General features: G+C 44.2%; 1 protein-coding gene across 4 annotated transcripts in view; it reads left to right on the top strand.

Annotated features, from left to right (window-relative positions):
* Window positions 1–20095, top strand: part of Cops4 (COP9 signalosome subunit 4) — a 30320-nt gene extending 10225 nt beyond the window's left edge. The window contains exons 2-10 of one of the 4 annotated variants that reach the window (NM_001004275.1): window positions 1188–1267; window positions 1736–1887; window positions 3148–3251; window positions 6182–6335; window positions 6471–6621; window positions 10517–10687; window positions 13718–13833; window positions 15980–16064; window positions 19648–20095. In NM_001004275.1, coding sequence (NP_001004275.1) covers window positions 1188–1267; window positions 1736–1887; window positions 3148–3251; window positions 6182–6335; window positions 6471–6621; window positions 10517–10687; window positions 13718–13833; window positions 15980–16064; window positions 19648–19781 — 1147 coding nt within the window. In that variant the 3' untranslated portion in view covers window positions 19782–20095. The remainder of the gene's footprint in view (window positions 1–1187; window positions 1268–1735; window positions 1888–3147; window positions 3252–6181; window positions 6336–6470; window positions 6622–10516; window positions 10688–13717; window positions 13834–15979; window positions 16065–19647) is intronic. The other 3 variants (XM_063273329.1, XM_063273328.1, XM_063273330.1) reach the window with 3 other exon arrangements.

Genomic DNA, 20095 nt, shown 5'->3' with positions numbered 1-20095 from the left:
GAAATTTGAAAGAAAATTGGAATTTTAGTTATTCAAAATAAAAGTTTTCAAGAAGGTGGCACCTTAAATTCATAACATAGAGTTATGTATTTACCTTAAATTCATAACATAGAGTTATGTATTTACTCCTCATCTGATGGGTTTTAAAATAAAAAAATATGGTACGCAATATTAAAAACTAGAGATAGCATCTTAGAATTACAGGTTTAGGACAGGTATGGTGACGTGATCCTTTAATCCCAACACTTGGGAGGTAGGCGAAAGCAGATGTCTGTGAGTTCTTAGCCAGTCTGGTCCACAGAGTGAGTTCCAGGGCAGTCAGGGCTCTTATACAGAGAAACTCTGTCTCAAACTAACAAACAAAAAACGAGCAGACAATTGCAGGCTTCGTATTTATTTTTAAAATTGTTATGATTGCACTTATTTATTTATTTATTTATTTATGTGTGGTCTAAGAACAACTTCTGGAAAAATTACTTTTCGTCTTCTACTGTATGGGTTCCAGCAATGGAACTCAGAAGTTAAAATTGGCAGAAAGTGACTTTATCTGTTGAGCTATTTCACCAGTTAGTATTTTTTTGTGATAGGCGGGAAACTTTTGAAAATACATTATTTTGTTACTGTGCTGTAAAGAAAACTGTCAACTAGAGATTAATGAAAGAAATTAGGGTAAATTGAAAAGACAGAATACATGTCAAAGTTAGTGATAAAAATGAATAAATAGGCCAGGGCATGGTGGATAAAGTTTGGAGTTTGCATTAGAAAATATACATCTTAGGTTCATTTCTCTTGCTGCTAGAAAATACCCTGGCCAGCCACTTAGGGAAAAGGGTTCTTTTAGCTCACAGTTGCAGGTTACTGTCCATCATTGCTGGAAAGTCAAGGCAGCAGGAGCTTGAAGCAGCTGCTCACATCCTAGTCGAGCAGAGAGAATAAGTGCATGCATGATTATGCTCAGCTTGCTTTCTCCGGTCTAGTTCCGCATTCCTTGCCTAGGGAATAGTGCCGCCAACAGGGGGTAGGTCTTCACCCTTTAGTTAATATAATTAAGAGTTCTAGGACTGTGTCCAAAGGCCAATTTGATTGAGATAGGTCTTCATTGAGATTCTCTTCCTCAGTGATTATAGATTGTTTCAAGTTGACAACTAGAGCTAAACATTCATTATTCTTATTTGATACTGTTTTAGATATCGTCAGATTCTGGAAAAAGCCATTCAGTTATCTGGGACAGAACAACTAGAAGCATTGAAAGCTTTTGTGGAAGCGAGTGAGTAGAATGGAGGCGCCACGCTTGCTTTGTGTGACTGAGTTCTCTAAAGTGCTGTCTCCTGTCTCACAGCAGTCAGTGTTAAATGTGCTGCGAGATGGACTTAGTCCAGACTTTGAACCACTTACGGTTGGGTTATTTTTCAATTGAATTGTCTTCAAAATCGAAATCTTAATTAAGGTTTTGTATAGATGCTTTGTGCTTTCCCTTTACACAAAAATAAAGAACAAAAGGGAAAGTGTGAAATTTTCAAGGAATGTTCTCCGATCTTTTCTTAGAAAAGCTACTGTATTTTTTCTGCTTTGCTGTTGGAGATATGAAATCAGTAAAATCCAGCATAAAGAAACTAATTATGTAACATATGAGAAGAGTACATTGACTGTATTAAGTGGTAATTTTAAGTAAAATTTAATTGCTTAATGGAAACTTACAGATTATTGATGTTTCCTGTTTTCACTTTCTGACCAGTGGTGAACGAGAACGTCAGCCTTGTGATCTCACGGCAACTGCTAACAGATTTCTGCACACACCTCCCCAACCTGCCAGACAGCACAGCCAAGGAGGTCTACCATTTCACCTTGGAGAAGGTCCAGCCTCGGGTCATCTCCTTTGAGGAGCAGGTAAAGTCGAGAGCCCTAGACTTTAATGTTGTTCTCTTCTAGTCTCATGAGTCGGGCTGCGAGCTCCTGAGTCCTAGTAATATTTTTTTCAGAAACGTTCTCATATAATATATTTTTATTATATGTTTTGACCTCTATCACTTCCTCTTAGACATTCACCATCCACTCAAAACACTGGGAGGCAGAGGCAGGTGGATCTCTGAGTTTGTGGCAGCTTGGTCTATAGAGAAAGTTCCAGGACAGCCAGGCCTATACAGAGAAACTCTGTCTTGAATAACTAAAAAAACAACAAACAAAAACCAGAAGCAAACACACACACACACACACACACACACACACACACACACTCCCCACAAAACCACAGAAACAAAAGTAAAAAAAACAAGCAAAACACCAATAAGATAAAAAGTGTCCAAACAGCAAAATAAAACACAAAGTCCACAGAAACATTGAGTTGGGTGTGGGGCCTGCTGCCCTGGAGTGGCTCATAGACCCAGAAAGACTGATTTTCCCTTTGCCACAAGGTATCAGTTGTAAACAGCTTCTTGGTTAGGTGTAGGACCCCATGTCTATTCCTGTTTCCCTGCTGTCTATTCCTGGGGCCCTGTCTGGCTTGAACCTGTGCAGGCTGCCTTGGTCTGTGAGTTCATATGGTCACCAGTCCTGTTACGGTAAAACAGTGGTACTGAGCTTAAGATAACACATTATTTTTATGATTTTAAGTTATTAACTCCTTAAAGGATATAATTGTTCAGTTTCATATTTTTTATGAAACTGAATCAAGCAGCATTGACAATGTAAAATCAAGTGAGTGTTAGTTCTAGCTGGAGGGTTGGTGAGGTTTTCTGTTCATTTTACTTGTGTATACAAGCATGTCCCACTGTGTGCAGATGGAGGTCAGGGGACAACTCTGGGGAATTCCTTCTCTTCTCCCATCTCTGTGAACTCTGCGAGCAAACTCCGGTGTAGGCTTTTGTAGCATTGCGCCTTGAGCAGTCTCTAGCCCTAGTAAGATTGTTAAAATTAAAAACTTAGGAAAACTCCAACATCAAGTATGTATGTAGCAACACAAAAGCAAATTTAATCCTGAAAAACATGTTGCCAGAACATACAGTGTGGGAACGTGTTGTTTCAGTTTTCTGTTTTCATATTCTGTGAATACAAACTCGAGAGAAGTAAACATGGGTGACTATACACAGACCTGCTGTAGTGTGTCGGACGAGAGCACTGTTGCGCTGACATGTGTGTCTGTCCTTCTAGGTGGCTTCCATACGACAGCGTCTTGCATCTATTTATGAGAAGGAAGAAGACTGGAGAAACGCAGCCCAAGTGTTGGTGGGGATTCCTCTGGAGACAGGACAAAAGTACAGCAAACACTGCACTTGATGGACTTGGATGAGTGTCACCAACAGGTTTCCTCAAATCCTAACAGAGAGATGCAGATAATTATAGTGCACTAGATGGTAGTAAGTGCTTCTCAAAGACTGACGTAGTTGTCCGAGGACAGACATCTCTTAGAAGGGGTGTTGGTAAGACAAAGGTCTTAAGGTGCCAGTGCATTTGTAGCGTTTTCTGAGGAGGAGTAGGGAGAGTGAGCACCAGAAGAGACAGAATGAAATCAGCCCTAAGGATTGGGGCCCTGGGCTCTTGAAGCCATTGTAAGGTCTCAGTTCAAAGAGAAATGAGAAAGCCAGACAAGGTGGTACATTGTCTTTAATCCCAGCACTCAGGACGCAGAGGCAGGCAGATTTCTGTGAGTTTGAGGCCAGCCTGGTCTACACAGAGTAACAGGCTAGCCAGTGCTATCTAGTTTAGATAGTGGTAGTGAGCAGAGTGTATTCATCTGGAGGAAGTAGAACAGTCTGGGCTACAAGTAGACATTTGGGAGTCCTGCCTACCTGACTAGATTGACCCCTTTCCAGGAGAGGAGGGGAGGAAGGGGAAATGCGGGAGGGAGGGGAAGAGGTGGGGTGCTGAAGCCTGGGGCATTGTAGTCTTAGGTAAATGGTAAAGGCCGTTTGCTGTAGCAGGTGGAGAGGAGGATTGCCCATTGAGTAAGATCACTAGTAGTAAGAGCACTAGGGGCGTGCTCCTCCCGAGAACCCATGGGACGGAAAGAGCAGGGGTCAGACCCAGCCGTGCTGATGAGGAGTGGGCTAAGCTAGTGATTAGTGTTCATCAGGTGTGGGGCAGGGTGATTTGACGAGGGCTTTTGTGGTACAGCCAGTGAGAGCTGAAGCCTCATTGGAAAGAGAGAATGGAGACAGCTCTTGGGAGTTTTCAAAAAACCAAAAAAAAGCACCGTATAGAGACAGTAATTAGTGTAGGTTAGAAAGCACAATGAAAGTTAGATGGTTTTATCTTATAACCCATTGGAGAGCAAAAATAGATGCTGGCTGTAGTGCTGGTTGCCTTTAGTCCCAGCACTCAGAAGGCAGAAGCAGGCAGATCTCGGAGTTCTAGCTAGTCTGGTCTTCAGAGTGAGCTCCAGGACAGCCAGCCAGAGTGACACAGGAAAGAAGAACAAGACAAAACACTGATATTGAGATACTGGTAAAGGATTCTCATGGGAGTGTATGAACAGACAGGGATGCAGTAGTGGTGTGCGCCATTTTAGACTGACGTAGTCCTTTGTCTAGGGCTGTCCTGTGTGTAAGGTCAGCAGCCTGGTTCTTTCTCAGGACAGCAGCACTGCTGTGTCTTGTAACAGTCAGAAATGCCAGTTGTTCCCAGTGGGCAGCTTGTCCCAGCAATGTGAAGGGCGACTAGAGCACAGGACAGCTGTGCGTCAGTGACAGTGGAGCTGGTGCATGTTCTCCTTGTGGCTTTGCTCAGTGAGGGCAAACAGAGCCAGCACAGCAGTGACAGGGCTGGGCTGTGAGACTGAGAGGACGCAGGAGTGTACCTGTGGCTGAGGGGGAATTCCTTAAAAACTTAGTCATTTCATTTTAAAGTAATGAAAGGATTCCCTGACAAAAACTAGAAAAATTAAAGAAACTTAGCATGATGGAGCAGTTCATATGAGTTTGAGGTGTGCATGGGAAACAAGCTGCTAATACTAAGTGGCCCAAGCAAACATGAATTCATAGGGCGTTTTCCATGACCCGCCCCTCCCCCACAAAGATCAGACTCGTAAAGACTTATCTCACAGTGGGAGCAGGTGAATTCTAAGGTTTTTTATTTGTTTTGTTTGTTTTTTGTTTTTCCTTGCCACAAGGCTTTACTCCTGTGGCTGTCAGAAAAGAGTGCTTTTCTTTGAGGATTAATTAATCTTTGGAATTATAGAGGCCTCCAGTTCTTCACTTCTGGAGTAAAATGTTACCAGTGGACGGGGGAAGACATTGAAAACTGCCTGTAATCCACCACAACCCTGCAGTCTCTCCTGCCACAGCCCTGAACTCTCTCACCACAACCCTGCAGTCTCTCCCGCCACAGCCCTGCAGTCTCTTACCACAGTCCTGCACTCTCACTACAACCCTAATTGAGATTATATTTTGTTTGTGTAAAAACGCATTTTACTTGGAGGGCAGAAATACATTTTAATGATATTTAATATACTATTGTATTTCATATCGTATGTTTTTGACATAGAGTCTCACTACCTGCCTGGCCTGGAACTTGGTATATAGACAAGGCTGGCCTCACACTCACAGAGATCTGCCTGCCTCTGCCTGCAGGGTGCTGGTATGACAGGTGTGTGTCACCATGCCTAGCCATAGCCCACTTTGTCACGTGAAAGAAAATAAATGTTGTCTGTAAGCAGCTAGTAAGGACCATGGCTGTATACTTGTTACCTCTTTACCTCTTTACACACCATAGCGTCACTCCTGTACAGTAATAAGTTACCTCCTTGATAAGTACATGGGCACATTCCTTGTTGTGTCTAGTAGGATCTGATATCTAGAAGTAAAGTGTAGCGGATTGAAAGCACGCACATTTGGGCTGGAGGGATGGCTCAGAGGTTAAGATCACTGACTGCTCTTCCAGAGGTCCTGAGTTCAATTCCCAGCAACCACATGGTGGCTCACAACCATCTGTAATGGTGTCTGATGCCCTCTTCTGGTGTGTCTGAAGACAGCTACAGTGCACTCATATACATAAAAATAAATAAAATAAAAATAAATAAATCAATCTTTTTTAGAAAAGCACACACATTTAAAGAATTGAGACACACCTGGAGAGTTAGTTGCCAGATTGTTCTGCAGGCTGAGCCTGGATGCAGTTCCGCCGTAGGGTCCGACACGCATGAGACTTGGCACTTGTGTCTATCTAATTGTCTGCTTGCCTGTCCTAGACAGTACAACGTAGACTATAAGCTGGAGACCTACCTGAAGATCGCGAGGCTATACTTGGAGGATGACGACCCTGTCCAGGCTGAGGCTTACATAAACCGAGCTTCCTTACTTCAGAATGAATCCACAAACGAACAGTTACAGATACACTATAAGGTAACAAGTGACCTAATTTGGAATTATCTTTGTATTGATGAATTATATAGCAAGATGTTTCAACACACGTGATGAATGTTTATATATTTCAGAAACTCTCTTCGTCTCTCTGACCCTGCAGTTTTCCCTCCGTAGGTTTGCTATGCACGTGTCCTTGACTACAGAAGGAAGTTCATTGAAGCCGCCCAAAGGTACAATGAGCTCTCTTACAAGACAATAGTGCACGAAAGTGAGAGACTGGAGGCCTTGAAGCACGCACTGCACTGCACCATCCTAGCGTCGGCAGGTGAGCGCGGGATGGAGGCTGCGGATGGACGATTGGCTTTGCTAACTCAGCCAGGGCCTCTTCTGCTTGGGCTGTCTTAGTACAATTAAAGGAAGCTTAGACGTGGAACAAAGCCAGGGATAAAATGATTCATTTTAAAGACTTAAGTGAATATATCAGCTTGTTACCCACACATTAAGAATAGTTAAAAGACCTAGTAAGCGCAAGGCCCTGGGTTCGGTCCCCAGCTCTGAAGGAAAAAAAAAAAAAAAAGAATAGTTAAAAGAGTTTATTTTTAAATATTCACACAGAAAGAGAAAATGATTCTTAAATGACAACTACAGAGGAGAAAACAAAGTTTACAGTCTTGAGACTGGATCAGTAAAATGACTCACCCTGGAGAGGGGTTTGCTGCGGACAGGGGCTTGCAGCCAAGCCAGATGGGCTCAGTTTGACCCCCAGGCCCCACGTGGTGGAAGGCGAGCCGTGATTCCTGGAAGCTGTGTCTCCCCTCCACAGGTGTGTCACAGCACGGGTGACTCTCACGTACACAAGATAAACAAGCATTCTACCATCTTTAGATCTCACGGGTTTTTTTAAGCCTTTAAGCTTCACTTTCAGACTAGCATTTATTCTTTTCCTCAATACACATCAAGTTTTTACTAAATTGTAGCAGAAAACACAGAGCAGCTTTTACATAGAAAAGACCGTTGTGAAGGAGTTAATCCTGAACCATGGCTTTTCTAAGTCGTTCTGAAGTCCTCCAAGACCTGTAGTCACTGAGAGCTGGAGACATGTTTAGTACCCACACTTAACACCCCTCCCCTTCACTCTCTCTGTGTTTTTGTTTCGTTTGGTTTTTTGGCACAGGGTCTTTTTATTTAGTTCTGGCTGTCCTGGAGCTCCATTTATGGCTCAGGCTGGCCTCCAGTTTCCCGAGGTCTGTGTGCCTCCAGTTTCCCGAGGTCTGTGTGCCTCCAGTGCTGGGATTGAGCTCAAACGGCTCCTCACGTTCTCTCGTAACTAAGTCTCAGCTCTCGTTTCACCTTAGTGCGGCATACGGATTCACTTTGGTTTCCTGTGGTTTTCCTTTGTCATCCAGGCGTATCAACCTGTGGGCCATAAACCGTGTGCAGCCAGGGTAGCTATCACTGATGTCCAACAGGAAGTTACAAGCACTCCTAAAATAAGAGGGCTTTTGTTTGCTTGTTTGTTTGATTGTTTTGAGTTTTTCGTAGCTCAACTAAATGGCTCTCCAGCGTGAACTTTGTAGTTGATAAGATTATTTCAGTGTAAGGTTGGACACACCTGTATGCACAGGGTCATTACCGGGATGGGTTTATGGGTAGGTCAAACTCCTAGGTCCAACGATATGTATTTTAATATTTAGATGGTGCACTCTGTGCTGTAATGTAACAGCACTCCAAACAAAGATGTTCTTATGTAGACCATGGTGACCGTGAACCCAGAGGTTCTCTGCCAGCCTCTGCCTCCCGCACCGTTGTGCTTTTTGATGCTCACATCTTCCCAATATGACTGGATGTGGTCCCATTAGTGTTTCAGTATTTCTCTATGTTCTAACATAAAAACATAATTTTCCTGTGCATTAGGAATATGTTAGGTTCACAGCACTGGAAAACAAAACAAAAAAATAAATGCTAAAAATGATGTCTTAAGGTCTATTTTATAAATATTCTTATTCCTTTAATAGAATACTATCTTAGGATTTTTTAAAAAGTCTTTATGTGTTTTGTTTGTTTGTATGAGTGTTTTTGTGTGCTTGGTGCCCTGTACAGAGGCCGGAAGAGAATGTCTGATCTCCTGGCATGGAGTAAACAGACTTTTGTTAACTCCATGTAGGTGCCGAGACTGTAGTCAGGGTACACTGGAAGAGCAGCTCTCAGGCACTGGCTCATCTCTCCAGCCCCTTAGGATTTCTGTTGCCAGGATAAAACCACAGCCAAAAGCACCTTGAGGAGAAAAGCGTGTGCTTTGCTTATATAGCCGAGCTCCCAGTCCTTTGAGAAAAGCTCAGGACTAAGCCTAGAGAGCAGGAGCTAAAGCAGAGGCTGTGGAGGAAAGCTCAGGACTAAGCCTAGAGAGCAGGAGCTAAAGCAGAGGCTGTGGAGGAAAGCTTCCTACTCATTTGCTTCCATGACTTACTCAGCTTGCTCTCTCACAGCATCCAGAACCACCAGCCCAGGGGTGGCGCTCCCCACCGTGAGCTCGGCTCTCCTATAGTAGTTATATCAAGAAAAATGCCACTCCCAACCCCTCACCCCGGACTTGCTCACAGGTCAGTCTAGTGAGGAAAAATCATTTTCTCAGTTGAGGTTTCTGCGTCCTAAGTGACTCTAGCCATATCAAGTTTGCAGAAAACCAGCCAGGACAAATACCAAGATTTAGACACTAGATGTTCCCACAGCTACTAGGTGACAGAAGAAAGGGGCTCTTGACAGCATTGTTTCCACTCATTTGGTATTAGTCACCAGTTGTTTACAGGCTCCAAAGTGTGCACACTGAGACAACATCATTTGTTAGCAGAGAAGTCTCTGTTTTTGTTTTCTGTTTCTGAGACACAATCTTTGTGCTCAGCCTTGCTGCCCGCAGCTTGTAGTTCAGGCTGGCTTCAGCCTTCCTGGTTCTGGAATTACAGAAGGGTATTCCATGCTGGGCATATATATTTTTTATTAACTAAATAATGTATGAGTAATAAATATATAAGAAGAACATATAAGTCACCTGGGCTTAGAACCTTCTGGACCACTTTGATCTCTGCCTTGGTCCCTTATGTGAATATTCAGTTATTCTCTCGTATCTGTTTATTTGTTAGTGAGTATATCTAGTGATTTAAATTTCTTCTGAACTAACCTAAACTCAGTTTTTTCATCATTTCCAGATATGTGCAGACTAAGTAGCAAAATGAGTTACCCAATTCTTGTCTCCCGGTGAGGGTGGTCTCTTAGTGCTCCGCCTCTCTGTAGGCCAGCTTTTGACCCGTAAGCAAGTGTTCCTGTGTGGGCTACTCAGGGGCTCCTTCTCCATAGTTTTGTGTCCTCTATTGGTGAGTTTGCTCTTAAAATGGTTGGGCTTCTGGATGCTCTCTACTGCCCTGTGTGTGTGTGTGTGTGTGTGTGTGTGTGTGTGTGTGTGTGTGTGTGTGTGTGTGTAGGTATAGGTATAGGTATAGGTATAGGTATAGGTATAGGTGTTGGTGGGAACTAGGGGTAGACAAAATCTTTCTGGGTAGTCTTGGCTGACCTGTGGCCCACTGTCCTCCCTTACAGGCTGCATCACTATGCCCTCTAGTGTTGATAAGTATAGACTAAGGTGGAGGTTTTGTGTGAGAGAGCAGTATCCTGTGAGCTTTATTTTGGCAGAATTGCATTGTTAGCTGTGAGTTCAAAGCTAATGAATTAACTATATATGATAAGTAAGGGTCTATGGGGACTGGAGAGATGGCTCAGTGGTTGAGAGCATTGACTGCTCTTCCAGAGGTCCTGAGTTCAAATCCCAGCAACCATATGGTGGCTCACAACCATCTGTAATGGGATCTGCTGCCCTCTTCTGGTGTGTCTAAAGACAGCTACAGTGTACTCATATATAATAAATAATAAATCTTTTTTAAAAAATGTAAGGGTCTAAACAGAAACACATGAAAGAAAGTTGCAGATCGATTTAGGTTGACAAAAAATTAACTAGGGACTTAGAAGGACCTAGTTCTGTGTCTCCAATAGAAGCAGCTGCTTAGCATTGACTGTGTGGTACAGTGACTTTCTGGAACATACTACATATCATACTACATATATATTAAAGGGGATTGTCTGTATTTTAGTAGGCAAAGATAGGATCGTAGAGTGTGATTCTTTTTGTCATTAAAGAAACACTTAGAACATTTGACCCTCTGTTTCCCTAGGACAGCAGCGCTCTCGGATGCTGGCTACCCTTTTTAAGGATGAAAGGTGCCAGCAACTGGCTGCTTATGGGATCCTGGAGAAAATGTACCTAGACAGGATCATCAGAGGGAACCAGCTTCAAGAATTTGCTGCAATGCTGATGCCTCACCAAAAAGCAACCACAGCTGATGGTAATGGCCACATCTTGCATGTGTGTAGCAGGGAATATTTAGGGTAGATTAGTAGAGAGTATGTTACAGTAGTGTTTCCAAGCAGTACTTCCTGATAATAAAAAGAGGACTGTTACCGATGATGAATATTAGACACCAGCGTGGGTTTGTGGTATAATCTGAAATAATCCCTATTGGAAAGCGTTTTATGAAATAACACTTCTTCTTTAAAAAATCTTGTTTGTCTGTTTAAAACTCGTGAAAAAAATTACAGAGTGTATGTATGTGGGGCACCTGGATTTTAAATAGCTAAAGCTTGGTAAGTGACACTCATAGCAGACTGTGAGGACATAATTGTCCATTCTTGATTAAGAGTAAAACTTAGCTCAGTAGCTTGCCCAAGGTTCCCTGGGGTCAAATGCTGCAAATGAGGATGAGTTTCCGTGGGGAGTGTGGTGGGTGGGTAGGAAGGGGAGCATCCTCACTGAAGCAGGGTGAGGATGAGGGTGAGGGGAAGGAGAGGCAGAAAGGGGATGACATTTGAAATGTAAATACGTAAAATATCCAAGAAAAAAAAAAAAAAAAGAATAGGTTTTCTTTCCTATGTTTGCTTAAATCAGAATGTCTTTGCCAGGAAAAAAAAAGTGTTTTTAACATTTTCTTATTCATAATAGAGGTTATTTTATGTATGTTTGTCTAAGATGTTTTAAAGTACCATATTAACATGGCCATGATACTAAATGTAGAGCTGTGACCATCTTGAACCATGCACAGCATGGGTGTCAGCACGGGTGTCAGCTAGGCTTACTCCCTGGGTTCACCATCGCCCTGTCCAAGGAGAAATTAGTCGTGAGGACTCATTTGTCTTCACTAGGCTACCTGAAAGGTGACAGTTTACTCAATCTTAGGTTATTATTTATTTATTTTTATGTCCATTGGTGATTTGACTGCATGCATGTCTGTGTGAGGGTGTCAGATCCCCTAGAACAGGAGTTAGACAGTTGTGAGCTGCTGTGTGGGTGCTGGGAATTGAACCCTGGTCCTCTGGAAGAAGAGCCAGTGCTCTTAACCACTGAATCATCTCTCCAGTCCCTCAGTCTTAGTTTTAAGGATTCTATTGTTATTCCTGTGTATAAGTGTGTGTCAGTATGTGTCGGGAACATGGAGGTGTCTTGGGAGGCCAGAAGAAATGGGTCAATGTTATGAGCTCCGCTGAGTCACTCAGTGTGGCTTCTGGGAACCAACTCAGGTCTTCCACAAGAGCAGCCCGTGCTTGCAACATGCAGAGTTTATCTCTAAGCCAAGATTTTATTTTTCATAGAATTTTCTTAAGCACCTCAGGAAAATTTTCTTTATGGTTGTAGATTATTTCTGGTTCTTCTGAGCAATTAGTTTTATCTTAAACACATTCTGAATTGATAAATTGATTTTTATTTTGCTTGACTTATAGAAAAATTAAATTCATAGGCCAACCATGAGTAGTGTGCATGGGCTTTAATCAGAGTTGATCCTCCTGTTTTGTTTTGTTTTAACTTTTGAATTTTTAATTCTCTGTGTAGTCTAAGCAGTCATGATTTGAAAAAAGTGATATACAAATTAGTTAAAAGCTAGGTAGAAAGTTTACAGAATTAGTATCTTCAGTTTGACTTTGAGCTTTTTAGCCACGAGAAAAGTCGGCTCCATAGGTTCTCTGAAGAGAGTGACTTCAGTGACAGGATGCCTGTCTGCTGCCTTCAGCTGAGCCAGCCCTGAGCTGACAGGCTTCTTTTTTTAGATCACAATCTCATTTCTTTTAAAACAGTCATTTATTGTATGCGTATGAGTACACGGTCCCTGTCTTGAGACACACCAGAGGAGGGCGTGAGAGCCCATTACAGATGGCTCTTGTCAGTAAGAATGTGTACTGTTCTCCCAAGCCCCGGGGTGGTTTCAGCTCCCACATCTCATGGCGTGTGATTCTGCCACAGAGGGGACATGATGCTCTGCATGTACCCACCTCAGCCCACCAGGAATACTCGTAATCAAAATGAAACCAACCTTAAAGACTGGTGAGGCTTCCTGTGGCTGCATGATGGTTGTGCTGCTGTTGCTGGTAAGTTTGTGTTCGACGCAGAGAAAGAAAAGTTAATGAGTTTGTCAGCCAGGAGCAGAGCCCAGTGCAGTCCATCCGTCCTTAGCCATTGCTCACCAGCTACTCATTGTGTGCCTTCCTCCCTGACATACTTCCTCACAGGAGCGGCTGAAGTCAGGAGGGATTGTGGCTCACAGTGTGAGAGAGAATACAGACACCATGGTGTGCAGGGCATGAGGGCAGCTGTGTGAGGTGGCAGGACGCAGAGCAGTGCAGGTGCTCCCTGGCTTTCTCCGTTTCAGTCTAGGACCCCAACCCAGGGAATGGCATGCCCACATTCACGATAGCCCATCGCTCTTAAACTAAACCTGTCTGGGAACACCTTCACAGACACTGCCAGAGGTGTGTTTCCATGGTGACTGACTACTGGAGATTAGCTATCACACTAATACTATATTTTGTATGTAAAGTATAATTGTAACTATACCCCGATATATTCGTGCTCACCTTTAATCTGAGCACTTGGAAGGCAGAAGCAAGCAGATCTTAGTTTGAAGCTATCCTTCGGAGTGAGTTCCAGGACAGCCAGGGCAACACAGAGAAACCCTGTCTGGAAACAACAACAACAACAATAATATAATATCAAATGTGAGTTTTAGTAAGTGTTGGTTAGAGGTATAAAAGCTGATTATTACATGTCTAGAAATAAAAATAAAGGTATTTCTTTTTACAGTATAAAACTAGTTTCAAGGGGCTGGAGAGATAGCTCAGTGGTTAAGAGCATTGACTGCTCTTCCAGAGGTCCTGAGTTCAAATCCCAGCAACCACATGGTGGCTCAGGACCATCTGTAATGGAATTCAATGCCCTCTTCTGGTGTGTCTGAAGTAGCAACAGTCTACTCATATACATAAAAGAGAATAATAAATCTTTAAAAAAATTAGTTTCAAACATTTAATGAGTTTGTTTATGTTTATTTAAGGTTCCAGCATCTTGGACAGAGCTGTTATTGAGCATAATTTGTTGTCAGCAAGCAAATTATATAACAACATCACCTTTGAGGAACTCGGAGCTCTTTTAGAGATCCCTGCAGCTAAGGTACTTTTCTTAATTCAATACTTTATAACAGGGAAATTGAAACCCCACACTATTGAAGTAATAGAAAGATACATACGTGATAATGTTCGTTAGCACAAGTGGGAGGAGACTGGTTGTTAAATACTGTTGTCATGAAACTTAGAGGTTTTAGCTTTTTAAAATGTATTTGATGACAGTTACTTAGACTGGAGATCTTACAGAAGTACACGTTCCACTCTTTCCTAAGCATGTCTTTGTGCAGTGTCTTAAAGACACTGAAGTACAAGTTCCTGGGCTGTTAGGCGGTGCTGTACCCGTTCCTCTGCCCTAGACTGACTCAGAGGTTGAATGCTAATCTCTCTGACCCCAAGACGTCCTGCTGTACTTTCCCAGTGTGGTTTCATTGAAGGAGTTGTTGGCCTTCCGGGGAATCTTACTTGGCATTTTTGGATTTGGTTGGTCATACACAAATTCCAGCACAGTACCAATTGTATTCACACTGTTATCTCTTTATTAAAGCCATGTAGTTTATCTGTTTATGAAGTTTTAAGGTAGGATTTCCCTTGTTGTTCTTTGAGACAGGATCTCATGCAGCCTAGACTGGCCTCACACTCAGTAGGAGGCTGAAGCCAAGGACGGCCTTATACTCGGGTCCTCCTGCCTCTGCCTCCGAACTGCTGAGATGACGGGTGTGTGCGCACCGGGCTTAATCTAGGATTCACTAACAGTTTTGTTGCATGTACACGTTTAGTAAAGAAAGTGGATTGATTTGGGACCTGAGACTGCAGTTGCCATTGAAAAGATATTTTCTTAGCCAAGCATGGTAGCTCACGCCTGTAATCTCAGCACTATAGGGACTGGGGAAGGAAGATGGCCACAGAGCAAGAGAAATGAACCAGAAGAAGCTTTCTTCTTAGGGTTGGTGCTTTACCGCCTGTGGAGACTAAGGGCCGTGACTGTGTTGTCACTAGTAGACAGTCGGTCAGTGGGAGGGCTGTGGTGTTGACTGTGAAGATGTCAGACGGCCCAGCGAGGAGCCGGAGACAGCTCGGCGGTTACGAGTGTTGGCTTTTCTCACAGAGGACCAGGGTGTGACTCCCAGCACCCACACAGTGGCTGAGAAGCATCTGTAACTCCAGCACCAGGGGATCCAGTGCCTCTCCTGGCCTCCGTCAGAAGAAAGAGCAGAAAGAAAAACAAATTTTTGTTTTTCCCCAGACTCTTAAGACAATTTATTATTACTTTAAGTTTTTTATTATTCCTTTATGTGTATGGATTTCTTAAAGCTTTATTATTTATATGTATGTGTGTGTGTCCATGTGAGTATGTATCTGTGTGTGTTTATGTGTGCCCAAGGAAGCCAGAAGAGGACTTCAGCTCTCCTAGGGTTAGAATTATAGTCAGTTGTGAGCCACCTGTGTGGATGCAGGGAACTGAACTCAGATCCTCTGCAGAAGTGAACACACTCGCCCACTGAGCCAGTCTAGCCCCATGTGTGGGGTGCTTTGCCTGCCTGTGTGTCTGTGCATCACATGTGTGCCTGGTGCCTGTGGAAGCCAAAAGAGGGGGTTGGATTCCCCTGGGACTGGAGTTATGGACAGTGGTGAGCTGCTGTGTGGGAATGAAGCCCCAGTTCTCTTACTCACTAAGCTTGCTGTAGCACATTGCAGGGAATCGGTGGGCAATGGCAGGAGCAGAGCTGTGTGCCTGCAGTTTTACAGTTGGTTTGTTTTAAAGAATTGGATCCTAGTGATCCTTTGAGGCTGGCTTTGTAGCTCGGGCAAGTGTCGGCTTAGGCTCTGGAGTAAATGCCCAGGATCACATAAACTGTGCTAATGCTACACTCCTGTAATTCTGGCACTTGGGTAGCAGAGGCAGGAGGATCAGAAGTTCACAGTCATCCTGAGCTATGTAGGGAACTTGAGGTCGGCCAAGGACACATGACACTCTTCATCAAAATAAAATAAAATGAAATTTTAAGCAGAGGAGAAATCGGTTAAAATAAAAAGCTAGATTCTTGTGTCTGGCATGTCTATGACCTTAGCACGAGGGGGGTGGGTGCAAGACATTCATGTTCCTTAACAAGTGACAGGCGGGCACAGCAGCGACAGGGCCTCTGTGGACAATCTTTCAGATCCTGAGAACGTTTTGTTTTTGTTTTTAATAGGCAGAAAAGATAGCATCTCAGATGATAACAGAAGGACGCATGAACGGATTTATTGACCAGATCGATGGGATAGTTCATTTTGAAAGTAAGCATTTTTATGCATTCTCATCAAGTGAAATGGTGATGAACTGTTGAGTTACTTCTTTAGGCCCAGAATTATATTACTCATGAGCATATGTCCAAAGGAAATAATTTCAAATAATCTTAAAAGGCTATATTTATGAATATTTTTAAGGGGTTGGGGATTTAGTTCAGTGGTAGAGCGCTTGCAAGTGCAAGGCCCTGGGTTCGGTCCCCAGCTCCGAAAAAAAAAGAAAAAAAAAAGAAAAAAAAAAGAAAAAAGGAATTTTTTTTTTTTTTTCCGGAGCTGGGGACCGAATCCAGGGCCTTGGGCTTCCTAGGTAAGTGCTCTACCACTGAGCTAAATCCCCAGCCCCAAAAGGAATATTTTTAATAGTCTGTTTCTAAGCTAAGGAAAATATAACTGAAATTGTATCAGTTTACGCCTTTGGTCATCTGACCTTTATTGAACTCCAACCGTGTGTGGCTCCCATGGAGTGACAGTTGCAGTTTCCATTCAGACTCGGGGAGCTAATGCAGGCGAGTGGTGTCGTCCCACTGCCCGAGACCCGCAGCCCTTGTTCCTGCTTCCGGTCTGGGGCAGAGACTGCCCACTGCTGCTCACACCCAGGGCTGTGTGGTACTCACCGGGGCATCCATCACTCCTGCCTCCGCAGCTCCTGCCTCCGTGCAGCTCCTGTCTCTGTGCAGCTCCTGTCTCTGGTGACGAGAGCCACCGTGTTCTCTTCCACACTCTACCTCCAGTCGGCGCAGTCCTCTCTCCTCTCCTGCTGAGTTGCTCAGTTCTGTTCTCGCTGATTCCCTAGAACAAGTTCAGGGCCTCCTTTGTCATTGACTGTTGGGCTGTGCGTGTGCACACATGTGTATCCCTCTATCCCCCCCCTCGGCCTGTGTGAGGTTTCCTGTCATTGTGTTCGGGGCTCACCTTTGGTGCTGGATACACAGTTGCCGTGAAGATGGCCCCCTCTCAGCTTCCCTCAGTCTGCGGTGGGACACACAGCACCCTGTGGCCTTCCATTCCTGCTGCACAGAGACCCTCCTCACCTTCCGCTTCCGCTCAGGCTGTCTGTGTGCTGGAGGAGCTGCAGGTTACAGTCCTCCTCACACCGGCTGCTGCTTCATTTCTCTCCCATTCTCTTTCCGACATGGCGGATTGCCTTCAGATTGCAGGGAGTTTTGTTTTCTAGAGAGAAAACCATTTCTCATTTCAAAGATTTTTTTAAACTGTCTTGATCGGATTTATGAAGCCCTAAATGTGAGGTGTGAGGTGTAGGGCAGCGTCTGTGGTCTGTCTGCCCTTTCGCCTGTCCCTAGGGTCCCGTCCCTAGTCCTGCTCTTCACCCGCCAAAAGGACCTGTGCTAAAGCCCCGAGTCAGCACTTTGTTTAACTTTTAAAATCCTGCTGACTTCTTTCCATTAGACCACATAGATGTCTTTATCTTTCAGGCCTTTTATTTTCTTCTTAAGTAGACTTCCTGCCGCCCAGTGCCCAGGCTGGCCCCTGGTTTGTGGCGCTCCTCCCATCTCTGCCCCCTGAGTGCAGAGATCACAGGGGTGTGCTGGCAAGCCTGCTTCAGGTTTCATCTCTCTTTTCTTTTTTTTCTTAAGATTTATTTATTTTATATATATGAGTACACTGGCGCTGTCCCCACACACCAGAAGAGGGCCTCAGATCCCATTACAGATGGTTGTGAGCCACCATGTGGTTGCTGGGAATTGAACTCAGGTCCTCTGGAAGAGGAGTCAGTGCTCTTAACCACTGAGCCATCTCTCTAGCTCCTTCTCTTGGTTTTAATAAAGGGAATATTGCTGATCACTTATCCTTGTGCACACAGCACCACATCGTGGCCATCGTGATGCTGTCAGCTGAGCTCCCTGGCCTGCTCCTGCCTTCTTTCTTGCTTGCCCAGCTGTCTTTCACGTCATCTGTATGGAGTCTGTGAGGCCCTTAGATTTAACAGGACTTACTCACGGCTGAGTCCCTGGCCTTTCCTGCTGTGGGCATTGAGTCTCCATGGGCGATCTGTATCCTTGATTCAGTTAGCACTCTGTGGAAATGGCCGGATTTCTTGTACCAATCTCTCGCTCTCAATCTCTAGCTCTTGTTCACGCTAAGGTGTCTATACCAGATTGCTTAATAAGGCTTTAGGACAGACACAGGTCCAAAATCTGCTAGTTAACCATTTAAAAGCTACATCTCACTTTTTAAAAAAATTTCTTAACTTTTTCATCTTCCATGTCCTATAAATTACAACTCCTGATACTCTTAGGGATCCATGTGCTTTCCTTATTTTTAAAAATTCAAGTGTTTATATGTGTATGACTGTGGAAGCTGTGTGGGGTCAGAGAACAGTTTCCAGTGGTCGGTCAGTCCTCCTTGTACCGTGAGTCCTACTGTGGGTGGAATTCAGATGCTCACATGGCCCATGCTTATCCTCTGGCCGGCTTGCTGCCCCTGTTCTTCTTGTGTTCCCTGTGACTTACTTAGAATGCTGCCGTCACAGCCTGTGATGTTTTCTCTCATGTACACTTGCTTTCTAATCTAGTTTCTCCATTCTAGCCAGGGTCATTGTGGTCTTTAAAAAATGAAAACAGGGCAGAGGGAGGAAAAACAAGTTAAATTAAAGGGAGGAAACTGAATGGCTCAGGAGTCCTGCAGTGGAGTTAGAACCATCCGTCACTCCAGTTCTAGGTCACCCCCTTTTCTGGCCTCTGTGAACACCAGGCAAGGTCATGGTACGTACCATACATACATACTTAAACACACACAAAACAGTCACACACATGAAATAAAACGCTCTTTTTTTTTGAGTCTTTAAAATACATGCAGCTGGGCAGGCGCACACCTTTAATCCCAGCCCTCGGGAGGCATGGGCAGCAGAGTTTGAGGCTACCTGGTCTACACAGCAAGTCACAGGTGGCCAGGGCTATACAGAGAAAGCTTGCCTCAAAAAAAAAGTAGAGTCAAGACAGTGTTCACAGAGATCTCACGTTTTCTTCTTCTGTTGTAAATGTTAATTATTTGGTGAGGTAGACACGTTCTCTTGTGGAAATCCAGTGCTGTCCCAGTAGATGGCAGTGTCGCCCCAGCAAACACTGAGGACCGGGCCCTTGAGTGAGGCTGCTTTGCGGTCATCTGGTCTTCCTAGGTCTTCAGGGCTGACTCTGTTTCCAGGGGCATTGATAACAGCAACGCTTTTGTCACACTCAGTCTTCATGTTTGCTGTTAGCTCTCCTAGATGGCCGGGAACTCACCACAGACTCAGAGATCCTGCCCACTCCTTCTTTTTAGTGCAGAGATGAAAAATGTGTGCCGCCATGCTCGTCCTGGTCTGGTTCTTTTTTTTTTTTTGGTTCTTTTTTTCAGAGCTGGGGACCGAACCCAGGGCCTTGCGCTTCCTAGGTAAGCGCTCTATCACTGAGCTAAATCCCCAGCCCCCCTGGTCTGGTTCTTAATGATGGCTTAGTTTACATTTTTAGCCAAGAGTTCCAGAATAAATGTCTTAAATTAATACTGTTGTAATTTATCTTTTAGCTTTGATTTGTAAGTAATTTCTGTTTTTCCTATTATTTTATTCTCTCCTTAGCACGAGAAGCCCTGCCGACGTGGGACAAGCAGATCCAATCACTTTGTTTCCAAGTAAATAACCTCCTGGAGAAGATTAGTCAGACAGCCCCCGAGTGGACAGCGCAAGCCATGGAGGCGCAGATGGCCCAGTGAGTCCTGGAGCTCCGTGCACACTGCGTCTTTGCACTTTGTGCGGATCGATTCACTGCCCTCACAGCATTTGCATCGTGACCATAGACATCTCAGTCCTTTTTTGCCAGCTCCCACGTGAGGACGACGCAGGAGCAAGCAGTGCAGCCTTGAAGCAGTAGCTCCCGTGCCGCCTGGGTCTATGTTGAGCTGACTCGGGTGTCTTGAAAGCTTGTTCTTTAAGTGAGCAAGCGAGCGAGCTGGGTAGTCGTGTAAAACTTCAGTGCTTTGTGCCTCTCCAGATGTGGTTACTCTAATAAACGGAGCGATGAACCAGA

This window comes from Rattus norvegicus, chromosome 14 (genome assembly GCF_036323735.1).
Source record: "Rattus norvegicus strain BN/NHsdMcwi chromosome 14, GRCr8, whole genome shotgun sequence".
In the NCBI taxonomy this organism is placed as follows: domain Eukaryota; kingdom Metazoa; phylum Chordata; class Mammalia; order Rodentia; family Muridae; genus Rattus; species Rattus norvegicus.
This window is presented reverse-complemented; position numbering and strand designations above follow the sequence as displayed.